This window comes from Cucumis melo, chromosome 11 (assembly GCF_025177605.1).
Source record: "Cucumis melo cultivar AY chromosome 11, USDA_Cmelo_AY_1.0, whole genome shotgun sequence".
Classification (NCBI taxonomy): domain Eukaryota; kingdom Viridiplantae; phylum Streptophyta; class Magnoliopsida; order Cucurbitales; family Cucurbitaceae; genus Cucumis; species Cucumis melo.
The window spans coordinates 33486293-33511886 of record NC_066867.1 but is presented as its reverse complement, the minus strand read 5'-3'; the positions used below and the strand labels follow the sequence as shown (position 1 = coordinate 33511886).

Genomic DNA, 25594 nt, shown 5'->3' with positions numbered 1-25594 from the left:
AGTGGTTGTGAAATCCATGAAAAGCAAGTCGAGAGAATGAAGGAGAAGCATCGCTTGCCTTTAATCATCTCAACACCTTTCACAAGCACAAACTTGTGAAAACACAATATGGCTCATAATAGGCAATTACTACAAACCCACCAACATGAGCAGCATAGTTTTCCTAAACAATATATTATTATTCCTTCTGATCAACAAAAGAATGGTATAACAATATGAAAAGTTAAGAAAACAAAATAGGAATTAGAAGAAAGTATTTACATCACAATAAGAAAATATAATCTACAATTAACTACACCCAAAATCAGATCTTGTTGCTCGTGACGAAATGTGCAACAATTTGTTAACCGTGTTCATACAATCAACACATCAGACATACCAGCAACCAAGATTTCATGCCTAAGCAAGCAGCCAAACATTTTGCTTGGACAAGAAATAGATATTCTCCAGAATAAAAAGCTTTACAAAAGCGCTCCAAGTAGTGGACCAACTTTCCAAAACCCACTTTATCTAACGGCATTTGGAGATGAGGAAAATCAGGTTGTCTCCTGAAGCCTATATATAGTGATCTCCTGCTGCTTGAAATAGCGTCTGTCCTCTTCATCAACAAGAACAAGATTTAAATAATACTTCACACTGAATTTGTTGTTGATGTTACGATGTGTAGGCGTCAGCTCGTAAGGGCTAAGAAAGAGTCTGACTGGAATAGATTCACCTACAGAAACAAGCAAAAGCTACATGTTAAGCTTCCAGTTTCATTGACAACTACAAAAACAGGACCAGTAAAAACAACTTTCAAGCCAGAGTATCTTTGTCACATTTCCACATATTCGTTTTTATGAAGTACCAAACTTTGGAACAAACGAAAGAATACAAAGGGAATACAATAAAAACCAACCCCGAAACATGTCCAGCTAAAACACGTGTGCTTCATTAAGTAAAATAAAACCTCCATTTCCACTTACTATATAAGCAACAAGGTTTAATATCTTGTTTTTTTCAAGGTTCTGAGTACTTTAAAAAAGCTAATGAGGTACGCCTTGAAACAGTTAATTTTAGCCTCGAGACTCACCTTTGTTGAACAACAAATGAAGCTTGTGCCTCAGCTTAGTGATTACAAAAATAATAAACATTTACAGTATAAATCAATTCTATTAATGATAGTAGTGCAGTAATAGAGAGAATGAAGGTGTTTTTTTAGAATTTTTTATTAAGTAAAAATTATGGGAGGGAATTTTCTTTGTACACTTTTATATGACTCATGTTTAGCAGTATTTGGTCATACCAATTTAAGTTTTATGATGTTTTTAATTCACTATTTGAGGCTTATGCCCCACCTCTTGAAGAGGAAAAGCATCAAGGTCGCCTACCTTTAGCCTTTTAAAACATTGTGAGTTTTTATTTTGGGGTTTAGGCTAGCTAGACTTCATTTTAGTTATGTAATACCTTGTTACTTTTCAAATATCAACGAAAGTTTTGCTTCTGGGAAAAAATAACGAACAAGGTTAGTTGTTTGGTAACACAAATATGCTACTTTCACTGCACTAGGCAATAAGAAAAGATAAGTATTCGAAGCACCTCTTACTGGAGCTCCATCCATCAGCTCATATTTAGCTAGTGTCTCTGTCTCGACATGAGTGTTAGCACCAGATCCTGTTGATTCTCGACGCCTGATCTCCAGATCCATATTCTTTATCTTAATTCTCACCAGCAGGAAATAAATCTTGCCAATTATAACATCTTTGAGATGGTACCTGTACGTACCAATTTTCTTCACTTACTAAGAAACCAATTGAATAAACTTCCATCACTTGAAAAGGGGAAAAACCATTGCTTCCATTTTCAAAAGAATTAAAAAATTTAAAGATGAGTGATAAAACGACCAAAAAGTCTGCTTCTGAAAATGCCAATAAAAGTTTGATCTTGTAGGTAACAAAAAGATCGATAATTCCTTGAACGTTTAATAAAATCTTCTTTTTTTCTTTTCTTTTTTAAAATTTTATTTTAAGAAATGGACATGAAGATGAGGTAGATTTTGTAAGAGTGTAGTTCAAATGCATCCAGAAAATCTATACCACTTACTTGCTTTTGTTATACTCAAACTCGATGTGCAGGCAATCTTCAATTCCGACTTCCATCTACAAAAAGCATAAATAGAATGAGGTCAACAATTAATGTCTGATTTTTTGTTTATTGGTTTAATAATGAAATGCTATGCCGTTTGTGTTTCAACTTTCAAAAAATATATATAAAAAGGTCTACAAAGATCAAAACAGCCAATTGGTTGATTCTGGCTTTCTTTTCGTTGATTTGGATTCAAAGGAACCATAAGATTCTTTAATCAAAGGAGAAAGTCTCTCCAGACATTTTTTTTTACAGTGTTATTTTCCATATAAAATGAAGTTTTTCCTCTTTTTTGTCCAATAGGAGATGTTTATTGTAACTCCCTTGGATCAGGGCTCTTATCCCATCTTTCTTTTTAGGGAGAAAAAGCTATATATCAATGAAATTATTTATTATCCAAAAACAAAATATAATTGCAAAAAGGTCTGAGATGTTCAAGGTATGGAGTATTTTACTGTACTCACCTTGATAGCGTTATTAATTGATGGAAGTGGAGAATAGTTGCGAACCTGATGCAAATCAATGATTACAAGCTTAAACGTAAGTATCCACATAAGCTAGCTAGATTTATGGCAATCAAGATGTTAACAAAAAAATAACTACGATAAACAAGTTCAGTCTTCTTGTACCACCAACCTCCGTAATTTATGTAAAATGGAACTTCCCATGCTAGAGATATAAGTACAAGAGATAACAGCATAAGTTAAAAAAGAGGACAGAGCAGGCAAAATAACAATAACCATAATAATAATAATGAAACAAACACTAGAAGAGGGGAGGGGGTAAGATAAGCAAATGAATTAAACAAGCGAAGTCCAATCACAAGAAATCACAAAAGAAATAATCTATAATCCAGTAGCAGTAGAAGTCCAGTACATATACTAAATGAGGAAAATAAAACAATGTCCAACATTCTGACATCTTTTATTACGCCACAAGCAGGTTTTCTTATGTGTAGTTGAAATGTCCAGAAATGGTCTTTATAGTTCAAAGGCAATATACACTGCATACAACGGCGAACATGTTCTTGAGATAGTTGATGAAAGCACCATAACAACTTTTCAAAGAGTACTTCAGCTAGAACTTTATAAAGACTTGAGGCCAAATTAAATGGACAGAAATATCCTTGCTTCAACACTTGAGAATTTAGGTGTGAGGCACACAGACACTTTACTGATGCATAAGTTAATGATGCCATTTCCAAAATAATAATAGTAACAAATAAACTGAAACATTTTTTTTCTTGAACTTAAAAATGGTCTTATGATTTTTTGGGAACTAATGATGAATATGTAAGACCAGAAGACTTCACACGTCAATTACTGTGAAAAGAGAAAAATATGCTTCATGCAATGCACGTGTGAACTATTAGTCTCAATGTTCATGCATGATACATGCCCATCCCGTGCCATTTCTAAAACCAGTCCTATGCCAAAGGAAATAGTAGTAAGTGTTACCACAAAGTCTTGATATTCCACAATGCTACCAGCATAACCACGACTGATGGTAACTTTGAGAACATACCTAGGGAAGGAAATTCAGAAAACAATGGATCAAAAAAATCTTAGTTAACAAAAATTGAAATATTAAAAGTAACAAATGTTCTAATATCATGAGGCACTGTTTAACAAATGACCATAGCGTATAAATAACTATCAAACAAATAATTGTGCATCAATATCAATAACAAGAAATGGATTAGAAGTGTGAAGCTGTAAACAATTTACACGAGTCACAAGCAGGAAAGATGATAGCCACATTATTTAAAAAAATATTTTAATTGCAAACACCTATGTACCTCAGCCTCACATTCACCCCATTATATGTCTCATAGGGCATTTCAACTGTAGAAAATTCGAATGGGTATGTTTTCCTTTCATAGATTTCTCCCGGAACATCCAATTCACGAACTGGACAAAATTAAGAAAAGTTAAATACTGAAGAACATGTCCCACATGTACAATAACAATTCAGCAAAAAACATCATAATGAACGCTTCATAGATAACAAAAATTTCATTTGCCTCCCCTTGCAGTCTCATGATATTTTTTCCTAGTAGTAAGTCAAGTTCAAACAGTGACAAGGATGAGACACATATAATACTTACCAAGAGAAGTAAAGTCATAAAAGTTGCCTCTATCGAAATACATCTCTGCAAAAATAAATAAAAAATAAAGAAAAAAAAAACCTTAATATCAGATACTGATAGCAAGAGAGATGGTATCAACGTAACAAAGTTTGATGGATAGAAAGCAAGGTTGTTGAATTGGATGGTTACAAAAAGGGGCAAGAAAGCAAAAAAAAAACATATGTATACACACACACACAAATCTGAAGCCAATAAGAATAACTTCAAAGCTAGAAGAAAAAAGAGAATGGTTTGGTGCTGAAGAGACAAATTTGCTGATGTTATAAATGTATATATTGAGAAATACAAGAAAGATATCATGATGTGAAAGAAGAAGTGCAAACCGATTTGACCAAGAAGCTCAATTTTAACACCATTGTGATCAACTTTTTTTCCTTGTAGAGGATCTATTGTTACCTGAAGCACAATATAAAAAGTGAAAATTGAAATCTAACAGTCTCCAGTGAATAAACAAACTTCATAAAAATTGATGAAGAAAATGGTAACATCACAAAATAAATATACCTTCCCAGTAATATTCTCTTGACTTTGGAAGAGGGGAACCAAAACTGTTTGACCATTTCCCTTCTTTAGTGGAACCTAAAGAACAAATGTTTCAGAAAACCGCAAATTAAAACAACTATATTCTGTAAAGTATTAAGTCTAAGCAAAAAGCGTTGCAATACTCAATAGCTTACAAAGGCAGTAAGCCTATATTGATACTACCTGTCGTTTTAAGAACCCATTTGAAATGAGAATTGGAATGAACTTTTCTTCATTCATCCAATATCTAATTACTGTAAATAGGATACCTGCTTGCGTGTTTTTCCATCTGAAAATGCAATTGATACATTGCACGATGGCTTAAAAGCTCCAAGCAGGTAATTCTGAAAATCAAAAATAAATTTATTAAAAAATAGGACACATCACATCGTGATACCCATGCAAGACATATTTTGAATAAAATAAAATAAATATCAGTAAACTTCACGTGTGATAAATGCCAAGTGGTGCACTTTTCTGCAACTCCTTTTGGCAGTTCAGTCAATGCCTTCTTTTATACTTTTTTCTTAACAAGAAACAAAATACATAATAAATAGAAATAGGTCTTTTATACTTCTCATATGCAAACACGGAATAATTTCCTCAGAAAATAATAAAATAACTGGCATATGCAATCAACACAAGTACTTTATAATATATTACCATAATGGTCGGCAGTGAAATTTAGCTTCGAAACCTGGCGCAATCAGCCGGCAGACGTGAAGTACAACATCATAACTTTCATAATACAATCACAAGCTATGTGTACATTACAATCATCCTGAACGGGAACGAAAATTCATGAGCCAATATTAACTTAGACACTTTTAAAAAGAAACCAAGCTTTAATTGAAAAAAAAATGAAATAATACAAGAAGGCCTACAAAGAATAACCAACCCAAGAGAAGCCGTAAAACAGCGGCAAAGTAAAAAAATAAATTAAACAAAGAAAATAAAATAAAATAAAAAATCAGTATATTTATTTAACTCATTTCCCATATCCAAAACAAACACAGAAAAATAGAGGATATATGGAAGAATCTTTTGAAAAGTCTTTTATTTTTTAAGAAAACGATTTAGTGAAAACATGATTAGAACTTTTTTTTAAAGAAAATTATGAAGTGCCAAACTTTAATGGAGAACAACTAAAAGAATATAAGGGCATCAAAAGAAAAGACCCACAAAAAGGAGCTAAACTAAAAAAAAGACTCCAATCAAGCCCACAATATGTATAGATAACTTCTTTTTTTTTTTTTTTAATTTTTATAAGGAATAATTCATTAATCAATGAAATATCCAAAGAGTACACACCTTCATCCTCATGAAGACAGACAAGAAGAAACCGATAGGACCCCTAGCAAATGATAAAGAAACTAGAACCGGGGGGAGGTGAAGACAAATAGGACAGAAAAACAAAAAGATGTACGATGGATTCTCAATGTCAGATGTCCTCAATTCAAGAGAAAATCCAAACAAAACAACAATTCAAGGAACGTCAAACCAAGGTAACCAGAAACAAAAGACAAGTCAAACCATAAGCATCCACTGTCAATTCAACAAACCAAAAAACGAAATGCACATGGAGAAAAACAGCCATTATTTTGAAGGTAGAGTGCTAAACTTGAAATAGTTCAAGCCAAAGTTAAACCCTCTCTAAGCAAAGACATAGCATTAGGTAACTGTTTTCTTTAATCTCTTCTCTTCTCTTTTACACATAATTTGTTTACAAGGGATAATTATTTTTCTTTAAATAGTTGAAGCTAATTTTTCACGAGATTATAAATAATGATTTATGTGGGAAGTTATCTTTACTTTTACAAGTCATCCAAAATTGTTCGTAGAAATAGTTTTAAAAACAAAAACAGAAGATGAAGACAACTATTTAGATTTACCATAATTTGAGAATATTCTAGATATTCTTATATTGAAAGTGTATAATAAAACGGTTTGAGTAGAAAAGGTGTACTACTGTAGTAATTTCAAACACCGTACAACACTTAAGGTTGAGTATAGCGGCAAACTTAACAGGTTAATTCAACCAAGTGAGAGAGTGGATTGAATCATATGGAGTCACTTCCAAAGGAAACTAGAATTTCATTGGTGAAATGAAATCTTCAAACGAGGGGGAATCCTTCAAGCAACCACAGTGCCTACAAGGAAACTTCTCCCCTAGGCCAAAAGAGGTATTGAAGCTATACTCAAAACAAGAGATAAACATTCAAAATCATACATGCCCAACAAAAAGCATCAAGTTCTAAAATGAATTGCTAGTGTCTGTGGAAGTTCAATTATTCGTCTCCAACCATATTTTCCAGAGGAAAGCTCCACTATCATAGTCCAAAGTGTTCGTTTTTCTTTGTTTAAAGGACGACCCACTAAGATAAGTCATTTATTCAAATAAGCGAGACATTACTCTTAGTGAAGGTATTCAAGCTGAAGGACCTTGTGCAAAAGGAAAGAGGACCAGTATTGGTGTGCAAAAGAAAGGAGCAGAAACAGTTAACTTCCTAGTTTATTCTGCTTGGGAGTGTAAACGGTTGACTCGGGAGACATTCTTAACTCAACTCATATTTTCGGGCTGTTTGGATCAGCAACTCCAATAATTCAAGTTAAGTTTCCAACCCAATCCAAATATGAGTTGGGTTGGGTTGTTGAATTTCTTTTTTCTTTCAGTTTCTAAATTCGAATATTTGTAAAAGCAAAGCCAAGTTAGTATAGTAGCAGCCCCTTATGTACATGTAAAAACAAACAATGGAAACAGCAATAACCCATTCATTATGATTTTCAGTGTATCTTGAACTGAACAAACTAAGAATATCTGCATCATAACTATTTGAAGGAAAACCAAAAACAGAAAAATTGGAGTTCAAATTTTATTTATACCAAAAACGATAAATAAATAGTTTTATACTCAATTTGAGATCGCCGTCAGAGCTGATTGAGAACACTGTGTAAACAGACGGCTGAGAAGAGGGAGACGAACGGCGAGGAGAGGGGGCTGCAAAACGGATTGGAGATCTGAGAAGAGGAGGAGATGAGAAGCGGCCGCGAGGAAGAGAAATGGAGAAAAGAGGAAAGCACGCGCGGGAAGGAGAAAGGGACGGACGGCAATGGAAACCAATATCTACAATGAAATTTAATGAATTTGTATATAAACGAGGATGTTGTTTTTGTACAAATTTTGAAGATTCATCATTTAATTTTGATAGAATTAGAATTTCGTCTTTTCCCCACGGAAAGTTCTGTTTCTACACATCTTTCTTCATCTATATCACATTTTTAGTATTGTTTGTTCCTACGCTTCACTTTTTTGTTCATTTCTTTGGAAGGTAACTAAGAAATGCAACTTCATACCTAATAATTATATGGTTGTATCACATTTTACTTTAAAGTATTTCCAATGTTTATAAAAATATATAGATCAACTTCAACATGAACAACTGATTCACACATATACTTTAATCAATTCAATAGATCCAAATCTTTCCTCTATATGTTGAATAACCTAATTATTAGTCTATCTATAATTTTTTTTTATTTACAAAAATTTCACTAATATTAATATATTTGTAAAATTAAAATTACAATTACCCTAACATTGTCATTCAATAACTATTTTGTAAACTTACAATTAGTAAAACATTAATTTCAAGCGTCATTCGAAGTATTTTTTATACCAACTTTTCAAGAATATTAAGTGTATAAACTTTTATTTTACCGTTAAATTTTTTATTTTGTAATACACTATTTACATTTGTCATTGAAAAAACAAAGTAAAATATTTAAAACTATAAAAACAGTAATTTAAAGTTTACTTTTGTGCTTTTAGAATTCGGATAAGATTTCAAAAAAATGCAAATTATGGTATGCAAATGAGAAGAAATATTGCTTAAATTTCTGAGATAAAAATTTATAACCTTTTGATTGAGAATATACTCTTTATTACGATCATAGATTTTGATTTTGAGTCGATAATATGTTCTAGAAAAGTTAAGTAGTTAATGATATGGACGATGTAGATTCATCGAGAAGTGTTAAAAAGATTTTGGATTAACATCGGAACAGATTAATTTTTGGATTAAAGAAAAAATAAATTATTTTAGAACTTTCAAGAATATACACGTGGGGCGTTGAGAAGTTAGCGTGGTATATAAAGCCGCAAGAACATCAACGGCCGCTTCAGAAGAACGTCGGTTTTTCTAGTTTCTTCTTAGCAGTTCCCCGTGTTCGCGGGTTTCTCATTCCCCTGAAAAATTTCAGGTAATTCCTAGCTATCTTCTCCTTCCTCGTTTCTCATAGCAGACCTTAATAATGAAACTGTTCTTTCGATTTTTCTTATTTGGGTTTATTGCATATGATTAACTATTTATTGCTGATAGCATAAAGAAGCCTTATTACCATTTGAATGAGGTTTTGAGTTGATTTTTGTAGTTCTTGGCTTCTTCAATTTTTTTTGCTATTGCTTTAAAGTTTTATGTAATATGAGAAATTGGTGGAGTTCAGTCATATCTATAGTCGTCTCACTCCACAATGTTCTTCGCATGCTTGTTCATAGCGCTGGATCCTATATGGATTGCCTCTGAATTCTTTGTCTGTGGACTGTTTTCTTTGTTGTAACATCTCCATATTACTGTTTTTCAGTAGAAATTAGCAGATAGTAGTATGGAGCAAAGGAGAGCAGCAGAAGGGAAGGACTCACTTTTCTCAGGCGACTTCATGGGTGGTTTCCCCGGATTTGGTTTATTTGGATCGCATAGAGGTATGATACCTAGCCTTTTTGGGGAGAGGGATCCATTCGATGATCCTTTTTTTACTCGCCCACTAGGTAGCATGTTCGAGTCGAGTATATCCGGTTCCCATACTGCTGCTTACGATAAAGGGAAGAAAGATGGGGCACCGGGACTTGTGATTCAAGAAATCTGCTCCGATGAGGAGAGGGAGGAAGACGATGACTTTAGGGATCAGAGACATGGCTGGAATGAGAATAATTCTGGGTCGGGCCAGGAGCCATCCGTTGAGCATCCCGATGATTCAAATGATGGTAATTGAGCTTTGTTATGTTCATTGTTTTCACAAACCACGTTATTCCGGTTTGACCATGCTTCAATTGTTTCGTTGATTGATGTGCCCAGAGCGCCAGATAACGACTCAAGGAGGTAGTGAGAATAATAGTTTTAGAGTTCAGCCAAAGGCTGGTAAATCCAGTGTCCATTCTTGCAAGGTCACGTATGGGGGTGTAGATGGAGCATACTACTCTTCGACCAGAACTAGAAGGGTTGATAACGAGGGAGTAAGTCAAGTTCTTGTGGAATGACTGTAAACTTTGTGCATGAAGTATGTGGTATTGATAGCAGGTTTTGTGAATCAGGTATTGCTTGAAGAGACGAAAGAAGCAGATAAGACAACAGGTCAGGCCACTCATAGGGTCTCTAGAGGAATTCATGATAAGGTATATCTTGGAAATGGAACTCTGACCTTTAATCTGACATCACTGTATGTCTTGTGCTTGATTATCTTTTGGCTTGGCATTTAATGCATAAAATCTAGTAAAATCCAAGGACTTGTTCTGAAAATGTTTCCCCCTCCAAGTTTTCTGCTTGTTTCATACAAGTTTCGAGTGGTTGTCCCTTGTCAGTCGCGTGAAACCATGTAGCTGAATGAAAAGGCTGTTGGAAAATTGTCTTTTGTCATGTTTGTAATCTAAATCGTTAAGATCTAGAGAGCGCTGCTATTATATTTTTCCAATTTCCATATGATGCAGGCATACTCTGTTTTTTGTTTATTCTTTACGATATTTGCTTCTAATCTTTATTGCTTGAGGTATGATGAGGATAGAAGACTGGGGACTAAAACAACTGCATTGCTTCTGCAGGGTCATTCGGTTACGAGGAAACTGAACCCGGATGGTAAAGTGGACGTAGTTCAGACTCTGCATAATCTGGACGAAGGTCTGCTCCATCTGTTTAACCATAATTAATAAAATTGTCTGTAAAAGCTATAACATCATGTCCTGTCGCACCGCTTTCTTACAGAAGAGCTTCCTGGTTTTGAGCAAGCATGGAACGGCAATTTTCAAGGGCATAGACATATTCCAGATGCTGGATTTCATCATATGGATCCCAATTTTGGTAATTTGATTATCCAGTCCTCGTATAACTATTTGATTAGATTTCTTGCTTTTAAAAATTAAGCCTATACTCAATTGATTCTTTGTCGTCTATTTGCATCAATATTTTAAAAGATGGGCCAAATGTTGGAAACTAAAGATCAGTCTTTCAAAACTTGTTTTTATTTTTGTTTTTGGAATCTAGTTAAACAATACTCCGCTGAAAGGAGTAGATTTAGTTTCCATCAGGGTCTATATTTTCAGAGGCATCTTTCTATCCAACCACTCTAACCTAACCGCATTGTGAAAACCATCTTTCATTGCCCTTGCCGAATCCTGTAGTTCGGTCAGTTTGGTTCATAACCTCTCGAGTACATCAACTGATGTTCTGTCTGTAAATTGACTTTAGAAGGCACTTCAGTTTGCTCTTTGATGTTGGTGTTGAATTTTGATTTAACATTGACAATGCAGAATCCAGAGGCAGTAGGAACAACGAGATTTCAAGTTGGGGTTTTCCATTTCTTGCTGAAAGGAGAAATGAAAACGATGGTGGAAGGGACAGTTCTACTCCTGGTAGAACCAAAAAAGTAATCAGGATCAACATAGATTAGAAGGTGATGATGACCAAGAGATATTGCATATAGTCGAATGAAAGCAAATAAATAATAGCATCTCTTCTCTTTTGAGGGGTTATAGTTTGATAATGTTTCTGGTTGTTTCTTAGAAATTCAAACAATTGATTCAAATACTGTAGTATTACTCTTGCTGCTGGAAACATTTTGTTATTGTTAAGAAGTTCAGCTGTTTCAACATATGGAATTAAAGATTACATTTTTCTAAAATATAAATGTATATTCTAACCTATTTAGTTGCAATATTAAAAGTACGATTGCAATGAACTCAATTGTCCCACCGAAAAAACTGAAACTCTTATAGAGATGTGGAATTGGGCTCCTTGTCGCTAATAAACTGAAACTATATTATATGTAGAGAAATTAAATATTTATATTAAAAGACGAGCGAGATTGATTTTATTTTTAATGATTTTTTTCTATCTGTTTCTGAAAAAATATCAATATATATGTGTCTTAAATTTATAATTCTTTTCAAAATGTAGAATAGGCTCCATTTCAATTTAGGATTGAAACAAGAACTTGAAAGAAAACATAAAAAACCGAAGACCAAATCGGTAAGAAATTCAAATAAAGCCGATATATTAGTTTCATTCTTATTAAAAATTGGTTGGAATGCCATATTTGTAGTTTGTAGAACCGAATGATCTGGTTTGATTCTTGGCTCCAACATGGACAAAATTGGTTATCACCCTGATCGGAGACCTAACTTGTGTGAGTTTGTCCCAGTTATTAACCATTCCATCCAAAAGACCCGTTTAGATTCGCTCCCGGTACACGTGTTCTTCACCGGAACGCTCATCGACGTGCTTCATCCAACGGCTGGGCTTGCTCGTCGAGATCAAAGCGTCGCCGTTACCGCCGTGGGAAGATCCTATATGAATAATACTCAAACCCTGACCCACCGGCAAGCTCACTGACCTTACGAAACGTGTCCCCTTCGGTAGGAGCCTGCAGTAACCAAGCTTCTCGAAACTTCTAGGCCATGTATTTCTACATATCAAGATCGCTCCTTTCTCGCTTACTTTCACCAACCTTAAAACCCTAGTAAAATCCTTCCGCTTACAATCCACAACCAGAAAGTCCACTCCGACCACCGCAACTGTCGCCATCTCTGCCTCTCCAACGATAATCTCCTTCGGCGACGATACACCGGCCTCCTGCAAGTTCTTCACGTACACCGATTTCGACCTCTCGTCCGCCACCGCGCACACGTACCGTCCGCCGGTGTGCCGCGCGGCTACGGCGAGACCAATGGTGGTGACGGCGGAGGAGGCGGTGGGGGAACAAGCGTGCAGGATCAGCTTGGCGTTCCAGCCAGCAGCCATGGCTGAGAGAAGTTCGGCGACGCCGAATTCTTCGAAATTCTCGCACTGAGAACAGAATGAACAGAGATTTGGAAAAAAAAAAAAAGAAATGGAAAATTAGGAATATGAAATAGTAACTTACAGATTTAACGGTATCTATGAAAGCTTTAGAAGCTGTATCTGGAGACCAAACGAGCTTCATCTTTCTCTTCTTGGTATGTCCCTCTTTCTCCTAAGATTGAAATCTGAGATTTTAGTTTTATATATATATATAGACCGGAAGAAGGAGGAGTCAATTCTCCGCACAACAAAGGGACGAAGAAAACGACAAGTTTTTTTCTCCTCATCTTTTTTCCATTTTTGGACATCGAAAAGATTTGAGTTTTATATATATTTTTTTAATTTATAGGAAATTTAATATTTATTTGTACAGTGTAGGTGTAGATGCAGATAACTGGATTTTCCGTTCTCGTATTCAATTCATTTTCATTCTCAAAATTTGGTTGTATTCTTTAACATTTATTTTGCATTTAATGATTGTTTATATCACAAATATTTGAAAGAAATTTGAACTTTCTTTAAGATGCACGCATGTTTACGTGTATTATTCTCTTGAGAGTTTTCAAGTAAAATAAATATAAACAAATGGATGTTCTTGATTAAGAGGGTGTTCAATGTTTGATTCTCCCATTTTACAACTCGAAAAAACATATATTTATTTATAAATATTTGATACATGTTTGATTATTCATTTTTTAAACAAAAAAAAAAAAAATTAGATACAACGGCTCTATTTCTCAAATTTTGTTTAAATATTTTAGGAATTAAAAACTCTTAGATTAAGTAATCAATTTAAAATAATAAAAAAATTGTGGATGAATGAGATATAAAATGTCACATGAAAACAACTTAGTTTCTCGTAATACGTATATAATCAAAGCCCTTAACTCACTTAAATTCGATAATTTTTAATGTATTGTTCCTTAAGCAATTTGTAATTTTAGAATTAATATATTCTAAGACATTATCTTAAGCAATATTGATAATTATATGTAAATGTAGGTTCCTCTATGTTTGGTGCATGTAATATTCTTATATCTTCGCATAGTTAATATATTTTGATGTGTTAATTCTTTTTATGATTGGATTTTTAACTTCTCTTACTTATATTATTATATAAAATTTATGGATCAAGCAAAAATGAAAGTTAGGTTAACCTAATTTATATAATTAATTATTTTAATACATAGTCTACTTCTATATGAGATTTGAATCCTTTTAATTATTAAATAGTTATAGGTATAAAAATCTTAATTGTTAAGCAACGTTGACTTTTATACTATATTAATCAACAATAAAAATCTCAATTAACATGGAGTGATGCAACACACTATCATTTGATATGGATCAATCTTCTATCCCAACAACATCAATATGATCCATTTGAGGATGGCTCTTGTCGTTGTTACGTTCCATGAAGTAAATATATTGATTTAGTAGAATAATTAATTTGCTGTCTATTTTAGCAAAACACCATTCACCCCCTTAACAAACAAGGAAAAGAAAACATAAGATTGTTGTTTTATATTTAGATCTCTATCGACAGGTTGTTTAGGTTGGTTTGATACATTATAAGATCAACAATTATATTGTTACAAATAGTGAGATATTAATAAATCAAATGTTGTATATACTACTTCGGTATGGAAACCTTCTTTTGTTTGGGAATGATTTTGGGCTTAAGGTTCCATAGCAAAGAAAAAAGTTGTTTCGAAAAAAAGGAGGCAATAATTATCCTACGTAGAAAAATTTGTATTTAGTAAGAAGATATGTATATAAATAAAAGTGTGTTAGCAGTTATATTATAACTTTGCCATTACATATGTACTATTGTTGTTTGTTGGTCAAATTAAACATGCAGGTTTGGGTAGTCATGCGAACAAATAATCAACTTTTTACTACTTATCCTTTTAATATGGTGCAACTGACTTATTGTGATATGTTGCATTGTTTGAGAGATGAGACTCAAAAGGATTAGGGACAAAATTCTCGTTTAGGTGTCAAATGGGAGATGAGTAAGAGATAAAAGTTTTCTAATCAACTAAAAAAAATGAAGGAGAGAATCTCATGTTTTTTTAATGTAATATGTATTATGCACTCCATTGAATTGTTCGATCAAGGTTTATTATGTAACAATTTTCTTTACTTTTTTTTGAAATATAGTTAGCAATTTTTTGAATAATTATTAAGTATGTAGCATTATTTTTAAAAAATTACAAATATAACAAAATTTAATCACCGATAAACTCTCATAGTTTGACATGATAAATCGATGTTTGCTACATGGTCTATTAGACTCCTGTCATCTAACTACTACATTTGCAACTATCTCTCATTTGAAATATTTTATTCTTTGATACTTTTGATAGAAAATGAAATATATAAAAATATCTCTAAGTATTGAATTTTTAATATATATATATATATGTGATACTTTTATTAAGTGTTTTTTTTTTCCTTTTGAAAGAAACAAGAGTTTGTTTATTGTTAGTTATTTCCACCAATTATTGCATATATTAATAGCTACATGATTAAGTACATTGAACCATTCAAATATGTACGGTAGTTAATAAATTGATAACATATACGACCTCAAAACGGTACCACACTTGAACTAGAGTTTTGTCATTTAAATATTTAATTTTTTTAAAACTTTTAAAAATGAAATCTAAAATAAATGTGCTTTTTAAACTCCATTTTTTTAAATTTAAAACAAGAGATGATGTGAGGCCAACAATTAAAACGAATACGTTGATAACAAATACTTGCAATAATTATAATTAATCTTCCTTGTCAACAACAATGCCACTATAATTAAGCTTGATGCTTATCTTTTAACTAATTTTAAACTATTACTTGAAAGAATATTCTTAATATCCCATCATATTAAATTAAAATATCCCACACTCAAATTTGTAAAGCAAAGTTGGGATTCAATCCAACTTTTTTCTTCATTTTTAATAAAATCGACTTTGAGAACAACTCATTTTAAATTTTTTATTTTTAATTGTCATCGTTTATGTTTATAATTTTAGGGTTAATTTAATTGATCATATCTACTAATATTAAACATCTCATTTTATTGTTCCGTACAATACCAACTTTTGGACATCTTCTTTATTTAAGGGGGAGCATAAAGAAAAAAAGAAAAGGGAAAGCAGACTTTCAACCTTTAAAAAATATCGAGATTAATGTTTAAATTGGTTAAAACACTTCTATTAAAAAATGTTAAAATACTATTCCATTATAGTACCAATAGTTTTAGTTTTCTTAATTCAGGTTATTTGTTTGCTAAATTTTAGAAATTATTATTTTTTAGCAGCATAATTATTATTATTTACAAGCAATAAAAGACACTACATAAACATATTTTCAAAATTCATATAAGAAAGACTAATGTAAACTAAATGTTTAAAAAAAAAAAAAAAAGGGAAAATGTCAACAATAAAGTAGTTGGAAATAAAAATAATGCCAATCTAAATAAATAAATTAGCCTAGAAAATATAAATACATATATTCTGTCACAATGTATAATTAACATGAGAGTAGGTAACAAATATCAAGTTTAATTTGTAATTAACATCAATCATGTAAATCTCCAACTTTTTTTATTTTTATTTTTTTTATCATAGTAATAATGGACCGGGCTGGCCCATAGGCCCAGCCCAAATTTCCCAAATCAAAACCAAAACCCTAATAGCTGCCATTGTTTTACAGTGTTTCCTTTCAGCAAAGGAGCAGACGAAGTTGTAGAGTTCAACATCTGAGGATCGCCGTCCCTCTCTTCTTCACGCGCCGTCGCCATGGGTCGTATGCATAGTCGAGGGTTTGTATTTACTTTCACTGAAGAGTTTTTGCTTTTAAGTTTCATCAAAAAATCTGTTTACAACTTTTAAATGAGTTTTCTTCTTTCTTTTTCATTCTTCTTCTTTGCATTTGCAGTAAGGGTATTTCAGCTTCCGCACTACCTTACAAGAGGACGCCGCCTAGTTGGTTGAAGATCTCTTCTCAGGATGTGAGAATTCCGCGCCAAATTTTTATTTTTCTATTATTTTGGATTAAGCTTCGGTCGTTGTAATTGATTAGAAACATAAAATTTTTGGAATGGAAAATGTGTGTAAATGTAGATTTCATCTAATTCCAGTTGTGAAGTCATTCGATCATTAGTTAATATCGAGGTTTCCAATGTTTTTATAATGTTCAGTTTTTCAGCAGGAAATTTTTCTAGGTTCTTATTCTGTTATTATGAGGATGGTTCATGTGATTGGCAAATAATAATAATAATAATAAAAAAAAATTGCAGTTGTTCATTTTAGCGAAGCATGGTGAAATGTATTTGAGTGTCATCTGAGTGCCAAGGTTTGATGGTTGCTCTTGAATGCCACTTTAAATGTTTTTTTTCTTTATAAGAATGTCATTTTAAATGTTAGTCATTCTCAAAATCTCATTGAAGGATGGGAGGTTTATTTTTCTACTATCTGCAGAACTAGAAATTAATTTCGTTTCTATAACCAATCAGGTCGCTGAAAACATTTGCAAATTTGCAAAAAAGGGTTTGACACCTTCTCAAATCGGTGTTATTCTCCGTGATTCTCATGGGATTGCTCAGGTCAAAAGTGTAACTGGGAATAAAATTTTGCGTATATTGAAGGCTCATGGTGAGAACTCCGTACCCTTCCTCTTTGAATTTCTTCTTTTTTATACTTGGTCGAATGATTCTTTGATTTTTGTCCATTTTTCTTCCCTCAGGGCTAGCTCCTGAAATTCCAGAGGATCTTTACCATCTCATTAAGAAAGCTGTTTCAATCAGAAAGCATTTGGAGAGGAACAGGAAAGATAAGGATTCCAAGTTCAGGTTGATTTTAGTCGAGAGTAGGATCCATCGCTTGGCCCGGTATTACAAGAAGACAAAGAAGCTGCCCCCTGTCTGGAAGTAGTAAGTATTTTGATACTTATTGCAACTTTGCATGAAAATGTTGCATAGCGTAGACTAAGTTTATATTTTCTCACATGCTGCTGATCTCTAGCTTCCAAATTTTCCTAGAAGGATATAAAGGATCATAGCCAGTGAATATCTGGTCGATTTCAGTATCATATCAGCAATTGGATCTTTCTTTTTTGAGTGCAACAAGTGGGGATGGGGGATTGATTTGATCTTAGGGGGATGTATAGGCGTGTGGCAAAAACTAGATTTATCTCGTAAGATGAACTAAAATGTAGCTTTGTGATGTTTCGATACATACTTTGCACATTGGATTGCCAAACTGCAAAGTGTCTGTCCAAAATTGCATCTAGAGTCCTAGATTTGAGAATCTAATATATATGGTTGGTTCACTCTTTGCATTATGCTTTAGCCACCCATCTTACTCCCAAGGATGGATAGTCATCTCAAAACCAGCAACAATTGAAAACATCGGTTAATAAGTTATTAACCTTTAGGCTTGTAACTAAGATCTTAATACGGCATTTGGGGCATTGAGCTGGTTATTATAGTAAGTGTTATAGCTTGTTACAATAGTTTATAGGTTGTAATAGTCTATGTTTATGGTACAAACTATTTTATTGTGGAGAGTAAATAATGAACACAGTAACAAAGAAAGTGAGAATGGGTAGAAAATTGTAAACAATGCTGCAATTATGGATTTGAAAGAGTAATATTGTAGATAATTGTAGCTTATAATAGTTGGAAACACCTATTAATGTAATTGCTCACTCCACCCACTTGAAATTCAGGGCCCAAACAACCCTCAAGTACGTTTCCCAACTTCTCAAACTCTTACCATTAGGATGAAGAGTTTTCGAGCGTGTTCGATCACAAAATGTCAAAATGTAAACCATATATGAAGTTATTAGTTTGTGATGTTTTTGCTGATTCTTATTCGTTGTTTACATCTTTTTTATTGTGAAATTGTCTAAACGTTGTCAATTTTGTATTCTTTTAACTGCCGAACTGTCTAATTGACTGTGGGTGTTTGTTTTCTACAGTGAATCCACCACAGCCAGCACCCTCGTTGCTTAGAAGCAAGTTTTTTGATGATTACTAAGAAAAACTAAGGAGTTATTTTGGGGATTCAACTTTTCGTTTAGTACTGTTATGTTTAATACTTGAATCAGTGCCAACTCTGGCAGTTATCCATCTTGTGCCTCATTTTGGAGTCATTGAAGTTTTGTTACTTTTATTGCAAATTTGATTTCTGCAATGTTTTTGTGAATGACTGTTTCTTCAATTGCTCGTACGAGGGCAAAGTGTAAGTGCTTCAAATTCAGCTCAAGTTTTTACTTGCAAAGTAATGCTTTTGAAATTGATCAAGGAAAAATTACCGATACTGAATTTTTACCCTTTGGCTTAGAAATTGATTGACTTGACAAATGCTCGTCAAGATAGATTTTTTTTTTTGGAACAACATTTTTTAAATGAAACAAAGCTGGTCTGAGTTTGTGTTCCAACGCTTATTTATGACTTGGGTTTTAAGTTATTTAATTTTGAAGCCCAGAGTATTTTATTTTACGTGATCTTTCATAAACTAGGTTGCCTAAAACACTACTGCGAATCATTTGTTATTACCAACTTGGCTTCAGTGACTGCATTAAATGGAAACGGGAAATTTGTGTCCATTCCATCATTTCGTTCTCCATTATCGGCAAGGACATTTTTTTTAACCTAATTTGAATAAACAAGGACATCCTTTTAAACTTTTGTTAATTTAAGAGCATTTAATTTTGACACAAAAGCCAAAGTTGAAGATTCTTTGTTATAATCTAAACTAAAATTTATTTTTCATTTAAATACATGGGATCAAACCATAATAGCTAGGCAGCCAGTCTAAGCATAAATTGGTAGGACAATCACCCAAAGTACCTTTCATTAAAAAAAAAGAGAAAGAGAAACTGGACATGGCCATATTTTAATTGGTAGAACGATAAAATTAACTGCAAGGTAATAACGATCGAAGTCAGATAAACTACAAAGAACAAAATCTTCTACTTGCGGATAACACAATCACAAAGCTGGAGTTGCAATTCAGAAAGGTAAAGGTATAAGATGGAAATCTCAAGGACATTCCATAAATGAAGAAGTTGCAAGCAGCCGGCATTACAAACACAAATAATTGACAATCAAGAAAACGGAAAAGGGCCATCTGAATCACCAATGGATCAAAAATTTTCTCCCTAGAATTTCTGAATAAAACTGTATTTATTTCATTCATGCACAAAAGATCCATACCATCTCCTCCATATTAAATAAGCTAAAAGTCGTCATCATCCTCTTCGGCTATGTGTTTTGCAAGTTCTTGTTCCTGCTGTTGTCTTTCTCTCCTTTTCTCAGCGCTCTCTTTTTCCTTGTGTGAATTTGGCGGAAACCGAAGAGCACGCACTGCTTCGTTATGCATATTCAGGCAAAATGCAATCCTCGAATTGAAAGCAATCTGAGGTTCATTGGTCGAGTAAATATCACCAGTCTCCTTTGATACCATCCACCCATTTGCATGATCGACTGTCGCATCAATTGCTCCATCTCGAATTGCCTTGGAGACAATACTCTCAGCATCAGCAACAGGATTTGCCGAGTCCAACCTAAGCTTCTTAGCAACATCAACCAGAGAAATGCGTGAATAGGAAATGCTAATGTTGCGAAGCCCAGTCCTGATGACATTATGTCGCAGCCTCACGATCAAGTTGTTAGTTCGATCTGAGCTGAAAGTACTAGAGAACTTTTCAGCAACAGTCCTGAAGAGCTCCAAGTCACCAATTCTCACAGCCTGAAAAAGAAAAGCATTGTTATTTAAAGAGAAGAATAAACTGGAATCACACTGCCATCAACTAACTAGACTGATGACGAACTAAGAAAAATTTGAGACTAAAATTAATTCTTCAACCAAAAGGCCCTATGTTATCCCCTCCACCCATATGTATCAAGCTATTCATATGCATCTTATCTATCGATACCATCAGCAACTGACCTATGGGTTCCACTAACAAGGATACGGTACCATGGCATTCCCCGCTTCCCCCATCCTATTCCTTTAACATAATATCGATCACCCGGGGACTATCAAAACCTCACCCTTCTCAAGAAACAAATATAACCAACCAACTTTAAACTTAATGAAAGAAAATAACCGAAAAGTGTAAAAAATAACCAACAAAAATTACATTTGTGAGTTCAAAGTATGGCCTCAGAGCTGTCTCCATGCCTTTCTGCATGAAAACGGTTCTCTCAGGGATTTCTCCTAGCAACAAGCGAACAATGATTGCCCATTTGTTGCATTGCACTCGAAAACCAAGAGCAGCAATGGGTGCTTTCCTAGCAGCTTGTAGAAGAGATTCCTTTGCATCTGTATACTCCAGCTGAATGGTCCTGATCTTACCAAGGTAAAACAGGTACCTACAGAACTGTGATGATCAATCATTATGAGATATCTTCCATTCTAGCTAATAACCGAGGTTCTAATACTAAATAACATCTCAAAATATGATGCCTAGATTCTTATGAATTAACATACTACACAGTTGCTATATACTAAAATTTTTATGGATTTCAACATTAGGTTACCTAAGGGTATTTTTTGTTATCTAATACCATAAAATTAAAAACAAAGGATTCAATGAAGAACAAAGTTGTATTTCATTTTTTCTGTGTTTTCAAATATACATTTGATGGCAGGTTTGGAAATTGTATCCCAATTTAAGCAGTTGTCCAAAATATAAACTAAAAATATAGTTTTTTCTATAAGCATAAACAATAAAATAGTAGACAATACCAACTAAATATTAGGTTACAAACAAGTTTTATGTTAGAAATGTTGTATAGTAATGATTTTACAATATTATATGATTTATAATATATTATATTGTGCCTATTTTAATTTAACAAAAATGAAATTAGTTTATAGCATGGAATACTACTATTAAAGGTTTTCTTTTTCTTTTCTTTTCTTTTTTTCTAGTGTAAGCTTGCAGTTTAAAATTTCAAATTCAAGATATTATTACACAAGAAACATAGAAATACTGTTGTCATAATTTTCACTATTTGGTCCATGGACTCCAAAAATAATTTAGGGGGACAAATCTTCCAAACCAAATATTTGCTGAATCAATTTGACTCAATGTAAAACAAAATTTAGAACATACTAGAAATATCTAATGATGGCTGGGTAACAAGTACTAGACTAACACAATAGTACAACCTATAGATAGATCCTATTCAAGTAAGGTCATTACATCTATTAGACTATTACAAGCATTTCTATTAGCAATGCTGCCTAAGATCTTATTAAATCATAAAAGTTTTCAAGAACCCACAGATATTTATTTCCTTAGAATAAAGAAAAATATTAAAATAGAACCAGGAACATAAACTTGCCTGCTGATTTGAGTGAGCTTCAAACCGGGGTGCCTTGGACCTCAACTTCTCAGCTTGATCATATAGGTTGTAGTGGAGGTAATTACGAAGTAGAAGGTTAAGTAGGGTTTCCTACATCACATTGTTGTCCATACATAAGGTGCCATCATAATAAACTCATGGTAGAATCCACTGAAAAGATTTGAAGAAGTACCTGACCCAATTCATCATGGCGCAAGGTTGCAATGCGATGCAGGGCTAGGAGGTTACTGTCAATAAAAAATTTCAATGTTATATGACAAAAATCTATACACAACAAAGAAATCTATCGAGTTACGCATTCATCCTCATTTCTATACTCCATATTAAAACCACTAGACTCATACAGAGACATAACATTAACTACCACAACCCTATTACAATTTTAGATGATAAACTAACCCCCTTATTTCAGCAAGATCGCCAGTGAGTTCGTAGCTGAGGGAGTAATAGAAGTAGAGCCTGGATGCTAAAACATCGACTGTTCTCCTATTAAGGTTCTTAAGCCGTGCAATGCTTGCTGAGGCACAAGCCTTAGCCTGAAATGTTCGGTAAGTGATCAGGATGGCCAGACAAAAGTTAAAAGGAAATATAAGAAAAACACTGATTCATTTGCATAAAAACTTACATCGTCATATTTCTTGTGATCAATCAAAAATATTAGCACAATCAAGTACGAATATATCTCTATCTCGGGCAAAGGGTGTTTGGCAGGAGCTTGAGTTGCCGTGTCAACATCCATTTCACAGTCATCCTCCTAAGCAATTGTACAATAATTTGAAGGCTAAGAACACTCACCAAGAACCAAAACTTACACGTATCAAACGCACACAGTAACAAAAGAACAAACTAGCCAATAATTTCTACGTACCTTCGGAAGAAATGAGGATAACCTAGTGTGCACCTCAGACCCTGTGGGGAGTACAAGATTCAGAAATTGAGAAAGAACAGAAGCCTTCAACTTCCGCCTCAACGCCATAGTCAGACGAATGGCACGAACAATCCGCCGAACCTCCCGCGCATAGGCCCCGGTCTCAATGAGCGACACAATTTCTTTCAAATCTAATTGAAAAAAGAAATCACGAGTAAATTTCAAAACCAAAAACTTTAAGAATTGAATGAAGCCCTAAAGACCAAACATCCAATACATCGGAAGATATTCCAATCCCTAGAACACCATTAAAGAGTTGCACTCAAATAAACAACACAGAAAACCAGGATTGAGAAAAAATGGGCAAACGTTTCTTACTCTGTAGAGCTGAGGGAGACGCTGAAGAGGAAGAAGACGATAATGGAGCAGGAAGCTCTTTCATCTCGGCGTCTTGAGTCATCTTTGAGAGTTCTGTATGAAAACCCCACAAACCAAACAAGTAAATCAACAAAAAAAAAAAATGGTGAAGAAACGCAAAGGAAGAAGCAAATCGATAATTGTGGTGGATCTGACTTCAAATTGAGAGAAAAAACAAGATCTTTACTGAGTAAAACGGATCAGAGACGAAGAAGGTAAGGGTTTTCCTCAAATTTCTTCTTCGGCAAGACAAATCCTCAGAGAAAGTGAGAAGAGAGAAGAAATGGGGAACGAAGCTGAACAAGAGATTTAAACGACGTCGCTTTGACTTTTAGTCTGAAAAAAAGAAGAAAGCTAAACTAAGAATAAAGTTTGAAGACTTATTTTTGTTGATGCACTGCTGTATATGTAAGTGGCTAGTTTTTGTTCTATAAATCATAAAATGAAAACGAGTTTAGGCTCAACAACACTCCACAACGTTTTTAAATTTCATCCTTCATGCTACTATTGTTGCAATTGTTGATAGGGAGAGAAAAAAAATATTAATTACAAATGAATTTTACTCTTTTTTTCTTTATAGCATTGAAACATACTTAATCAGTTGGCCCTTGAAATAGTAACATTTTTTCTTGTAATATCTATAAAGTAAACACATGCTAAATACCATTAAAATAATTTTACTGACACCTAAAATGTAACTTGACTATCTGTATATACATGTTTAGTTTTATACATCTTTCTCACATTATATCATAAATAGCAAGAAATGCATTCTTTTAACTTATAAAGATGCTGAAGATTTCCTAGGGTACCAATTGAATACGTTAACACTACTCCTATGATTCTAGATTATTGTCTAAAGGACGAAAGAATTGTTGCCAAATACTTTGGTTTATATTATGGATATGTTACATCGCACTGGATAGCATTGTCCACCATTATTGAATACTCTTCTGTAATCATATAGTTCTATAACTTATTTCTTAGGCATGTAGTGAATGCAACTAGCACACAGTACTCTTTAGTGAAAATACAGGCATGAAAGGTCATAATTTATGATGAAATGTTTGTTCAGGTTATGGAGTTTTAAGGTTAGGATTACTTTCTCAAATTTTAAAAAGTAAGTTAAATGTTCAATTTAGGAACGATCTCACTCCACAAAGACTGAAAAGATATAAACCATTTCAGTAAGAGCTCACACCAAGAGCTTCAGAACAGAATTAAAACATAATAAGTTCTACTACAATAAGAATTTAACTATATGAAAAGATACACTCTTCAAATAAAACCAACATCATTATAATCAGCAACCAAGGCACAGTAACAATAAAAATAAAGTTTAAACTAAGGTATGTAGGAATTTCTCGTTCTTGAGAAAATCCTCCAAAAATAAGCGTATGCCGGTGGATGCGGCAAGCACACGGTATTCTTTAGTAAAAGGCGAAAGAATAGTTCGCACTGTGCTTATCGCCCGGCTCCATGACTTCCAAAGAGGCAATGCAACGGCTTTTTATAACATCCAACGGGTGCACGATTTTTAACTTCACCGATGTGGGAGCTTGGCCAGTGTTCACAGGCATCATTGTGGTATTTATCAATACTTAATTGAGATAGGTTAATGGTAGCTGGAGCTCATTTGCTGTGGACCTGTTTAGATTAATTTGTATGTGTTTTCAAATATCCTTTTTGATAATTGGAAACATTTTTAAGCACTTAAAAATGTCTACATTTTTTTTTAAAAAAATACAGTGGGTTGCTTTGCTTCATAAATTCTTCAATAGATAAGTTTTCCTTAGTTGAGTGAAAAATAGCTGTCTTTTCTTTGTTACACTATAGTTTCATAACCTTTTTAAATGCAGAAGGTAATGTTGACCTAAATTAGCGTTGGCCATTATCATAAAATTTTACATATAGATAAATAAATCATAGAAATTAAATTCAAACAAAACCAAAAATACAATTTAACATTATAAACATAAATACTACTATAAATTTATTCAAATATCCAATTCAGTATGCGGTCT

The 25594-nt window shown here is 33.4% G+C and overlaps 5 protein-coding genes and 1 non-coding gene across 10 annotated transcripts; 2 read left to right on the top strand and 4 right to left on the bottom strand.

The window, feature by feature from the left end:
• Window positions 1-223: 223 nt before the first annotated feature.
• LOC103499023 (vacuolar protein sorting-associated protein 26A-like) lies at window positions 224-8121 on the bottom strand. Of its 4 annotated transcripts, none has more exons than XM_008461897.3 (12): window positions 7707-8121; window positions 5459-5576; window positions 5065-5139; window positions 4778-4852; window positions 4597-4669; window positions 4232-4276; window positions 3923-4034; window positions 3582-3648; window positions 2589-2633; window positions 2083-2138; window positions 1579-1754; window positions 224-715 (listed from the first exon to the last, which is right to left on the bottom strand). In XM_008461897.3, exons 2-12 carry the CDS (start codon window positions 5459-5461, stop codon window positions 537-539), a joined length of 906 nt encoding a protein of 301 aa, XP_008460119.1. In that variant the 5' UTR covers window positions 5462-5576; window positions 7707-8121; the 3' UTR covers window positions 224-536. The 4 variants fall into 4 exon arrangements, with proteins under 4 accessions (XP_008460119.1, XP_008460120.1, XP_050934953.1 ...); XM_008461898.3 differs by having other exon boundaries at window positions 7679-8013; XM_051078996.1 differs by lacking the exon at window positions 7707-8121 and adding an exon at window positions 6107-6504.
• An 879-nt stretch (window positions 8122-9000) lies between these two features.
• Window positions 9001-11743, top strand: LOC103499022 (uncharacterized). Its single transcript, XM_051078995.1, has 8 exons — window positions 9001-9055; window positions 9440-9554; window positions 9675-9836; window positions 9928-10085; window positions 10164-10244; window positions 10668-10743; window positions 10828-10923; window positions 11373-11743. Exons 2-8 carry the CDS (start codon window positions 9458-9460, stop codon window positions 11510-11512), a joined length of 810 nt encoding a protein of 269 aa, XP_050934952.1. The 5' UTR covers window positions 9001-9055; window positions 9440-9457; the 3' UTR covers window positions 11513-11743.
• Window positions 11744-12098: 355 nt separating this feature from the next.
• On the bottom strand, window positions 12099-13329 carry LOC103499021 (uncharacterized). The gene is made up of 2 exons (XM_008461892.3): window positions 12983-13329; window positions 12099-12906 (listed from the first exon to the last, which is right to left on the bottom strand). The coding sequence occupies exons 1-2, from the start codon at window positions 13040-13042 to the stop codon at window positions 12292-12294; spliced, it is 675 nt and encodes a 224-aa protein (XP_008460114.1). The 5' UTR covers window positions 13043-13329; the 3' UTR covers window positions 12099-12291.
• A 3231-nt stretch (window positions 13330-16560) lies between these two features.
• LOC103499020 (40S ribosomal protein S13) lies at window positions 16561-19112 on the top strand. Its single transcript, XM_008461891.3, has 5 exons — window positions 16561-16726; window positions 16843-16915; window positions 17420-17558; window positions 17650-17836; window positions 18886-19112. Exons 1-5 carry the CDS (start codon window positions 16704-16706, stop codon window positions 18917-18919), a joined length of 456 nt encoding a protein of 151 aa, XP_008460113.1. The 5' UTR covers window positions 16561-16703; the 3' UTR covers window positions 18920-19112.
• An 826-nt stretch (window positions 19113-19938) lies between these two features.
• LOC103499019 (probable 26S proteasome non-ATPase regulatory subunit 3) lies at window positions 19939-25044 on the bottom strand. 2 transcript variants are annotated; one of them, XM_008461890.3, is made up of 9 exons: window positions 23758-25044; window positions 23532-23624; window positions 23154-23344; window positions 22911-23039; window positions 22685-22821; window positions 22458-22512; window positions 22265-22375; window positions 21055-21294; window positions 19939-20660 (listed from the first exon to the last, which is right to left on the bottom strand). In XM_008461890.3, the coding sequence occupies exons 2-9, from the start codon at window positions 23611-23613 to the stop codon at window positions 20148-20150; spliced, it is 1458 nt and encodes a 485-aa protein (XP_008460112.1). In that variant the 5' UTR covers window positions 23614-23624; window positions 23758-25044; the 3' UTR covers window positions 19939-20147. The 2 variants fall into 2 exon arrangements, with proteins under 2 accessions (XP_008460112.1, XP_016902511.1); XM_017047022.2 differs by having other exon boundaries at window positions 23727-23857.
• LOC127144102 (U5 spliceosomal RNA) lies at window positions 24931-25047 on the bottom strand. Its single transcript, XR_007815724.1, has one exon. It is a non-coding gene; the product is annotated as a U5 spliceosomal RNA (small nuclear RNA).
• Between the last annotated feature and the right edge of the window lie 547 nt (window positions 25048-25594).

Excerpts from the sequence above, each read along its gene's own strand:
- LOC103499021 (XM_008461892.3), bottom strand. The coding sequence starts at position 13,042 with ATGAAGCTCGTTTGGTCTCCAGATACAGCTTCTAAAGCTTTCATAGAT. Across the intron at positions 12,907-12,982 it reads TCATAGATACCGTTAAATCT|TGCGAGAATTTCGAAGAATT; the intron begins GTAAGTTACTAT and ends TTCTGTTCTCAG.
- LOC103499020 (XM_008461891.3), top strand. The coding sequence starts at position 16,704 with ATGGGTCGTATGCATAGTCGAGG. Across the intron at positions 16,727-16,842 it reads GGTCGTATGCATAGTCGAGG|TAAGGGTATTTCAGCTTCCG; the intron begins GTTTGTATTTAC and ends TTGCATTTGCAG. Across the intron at positions 16,916-17,419 it reads TGAAGATCTCTTCTCAGGAT|GTCGCTGAAAACATTTGCAA; the intron begins GTGAGAATTCCG and ends ATAACCAATCAG.
- LOC103499022 (XM_051078995.1), top strand. The coding sequence starts at position 9,458 with ATGGAGCAAAGGAGAGCAGCAGAAGGGAAGGACTCACTTTTCTCAGGC. Across the intron at positions 9,555-9,674 it reads TTTATTTGGATCGCATAGAG|GGAAGAAAGATGGGGCACCG; the intron begins GTATGATACCTA and ends CTTACGATAAAG. Across the intron at positions 10,086-10,163 it reads GAAGGGTTGATAACGAGGGA|GTATTGCTTGAAGAGACGAA; the intron begins GTAAGTCAAGTT and ends TTTGTGAATCAG.
- LOC103499019 (XM_008461890.3), bottom strand. The coding sequence starts at position 23,613 with ATGACTCAAGACGCCGAGATGAAAGAGCTTCCTGCTCCATTATCGTCT. Across the intron at positions 23,040-23,153 it reads TATCCTCATTTCTTCCGAAG|GAGGATGACTGTGAAATGGA; the intron begins GTACGTAGAAAT and ends ACAATTGCTTAG. Across the intron at positions 22,376-22,457 it reads GCCATGATGAATTGGGTCAG|GAAACCCTACTTAACCTTCT; the intron begins GTACTTCTTCAA and ends AATGTGATGTAG.
- LOC103499023 (XM_008461897.3), bottom strand. Across the intron at positions 4,035-4,231 it reads TTATGACTTTACTTCTCTTG|TTCGTGAATTGGATGTTCCG; the intron begins GTAAGTATTATA and ends AATTTTGTCCAG. Across the intron at positions 3,649-3,922 it reads GGGGTGAATGTGAGGCTGAG|GTATGTTCTCAAAGTTACCA; the intron begins GTACATAGGTGT and ends TTCCTTCCCTAG.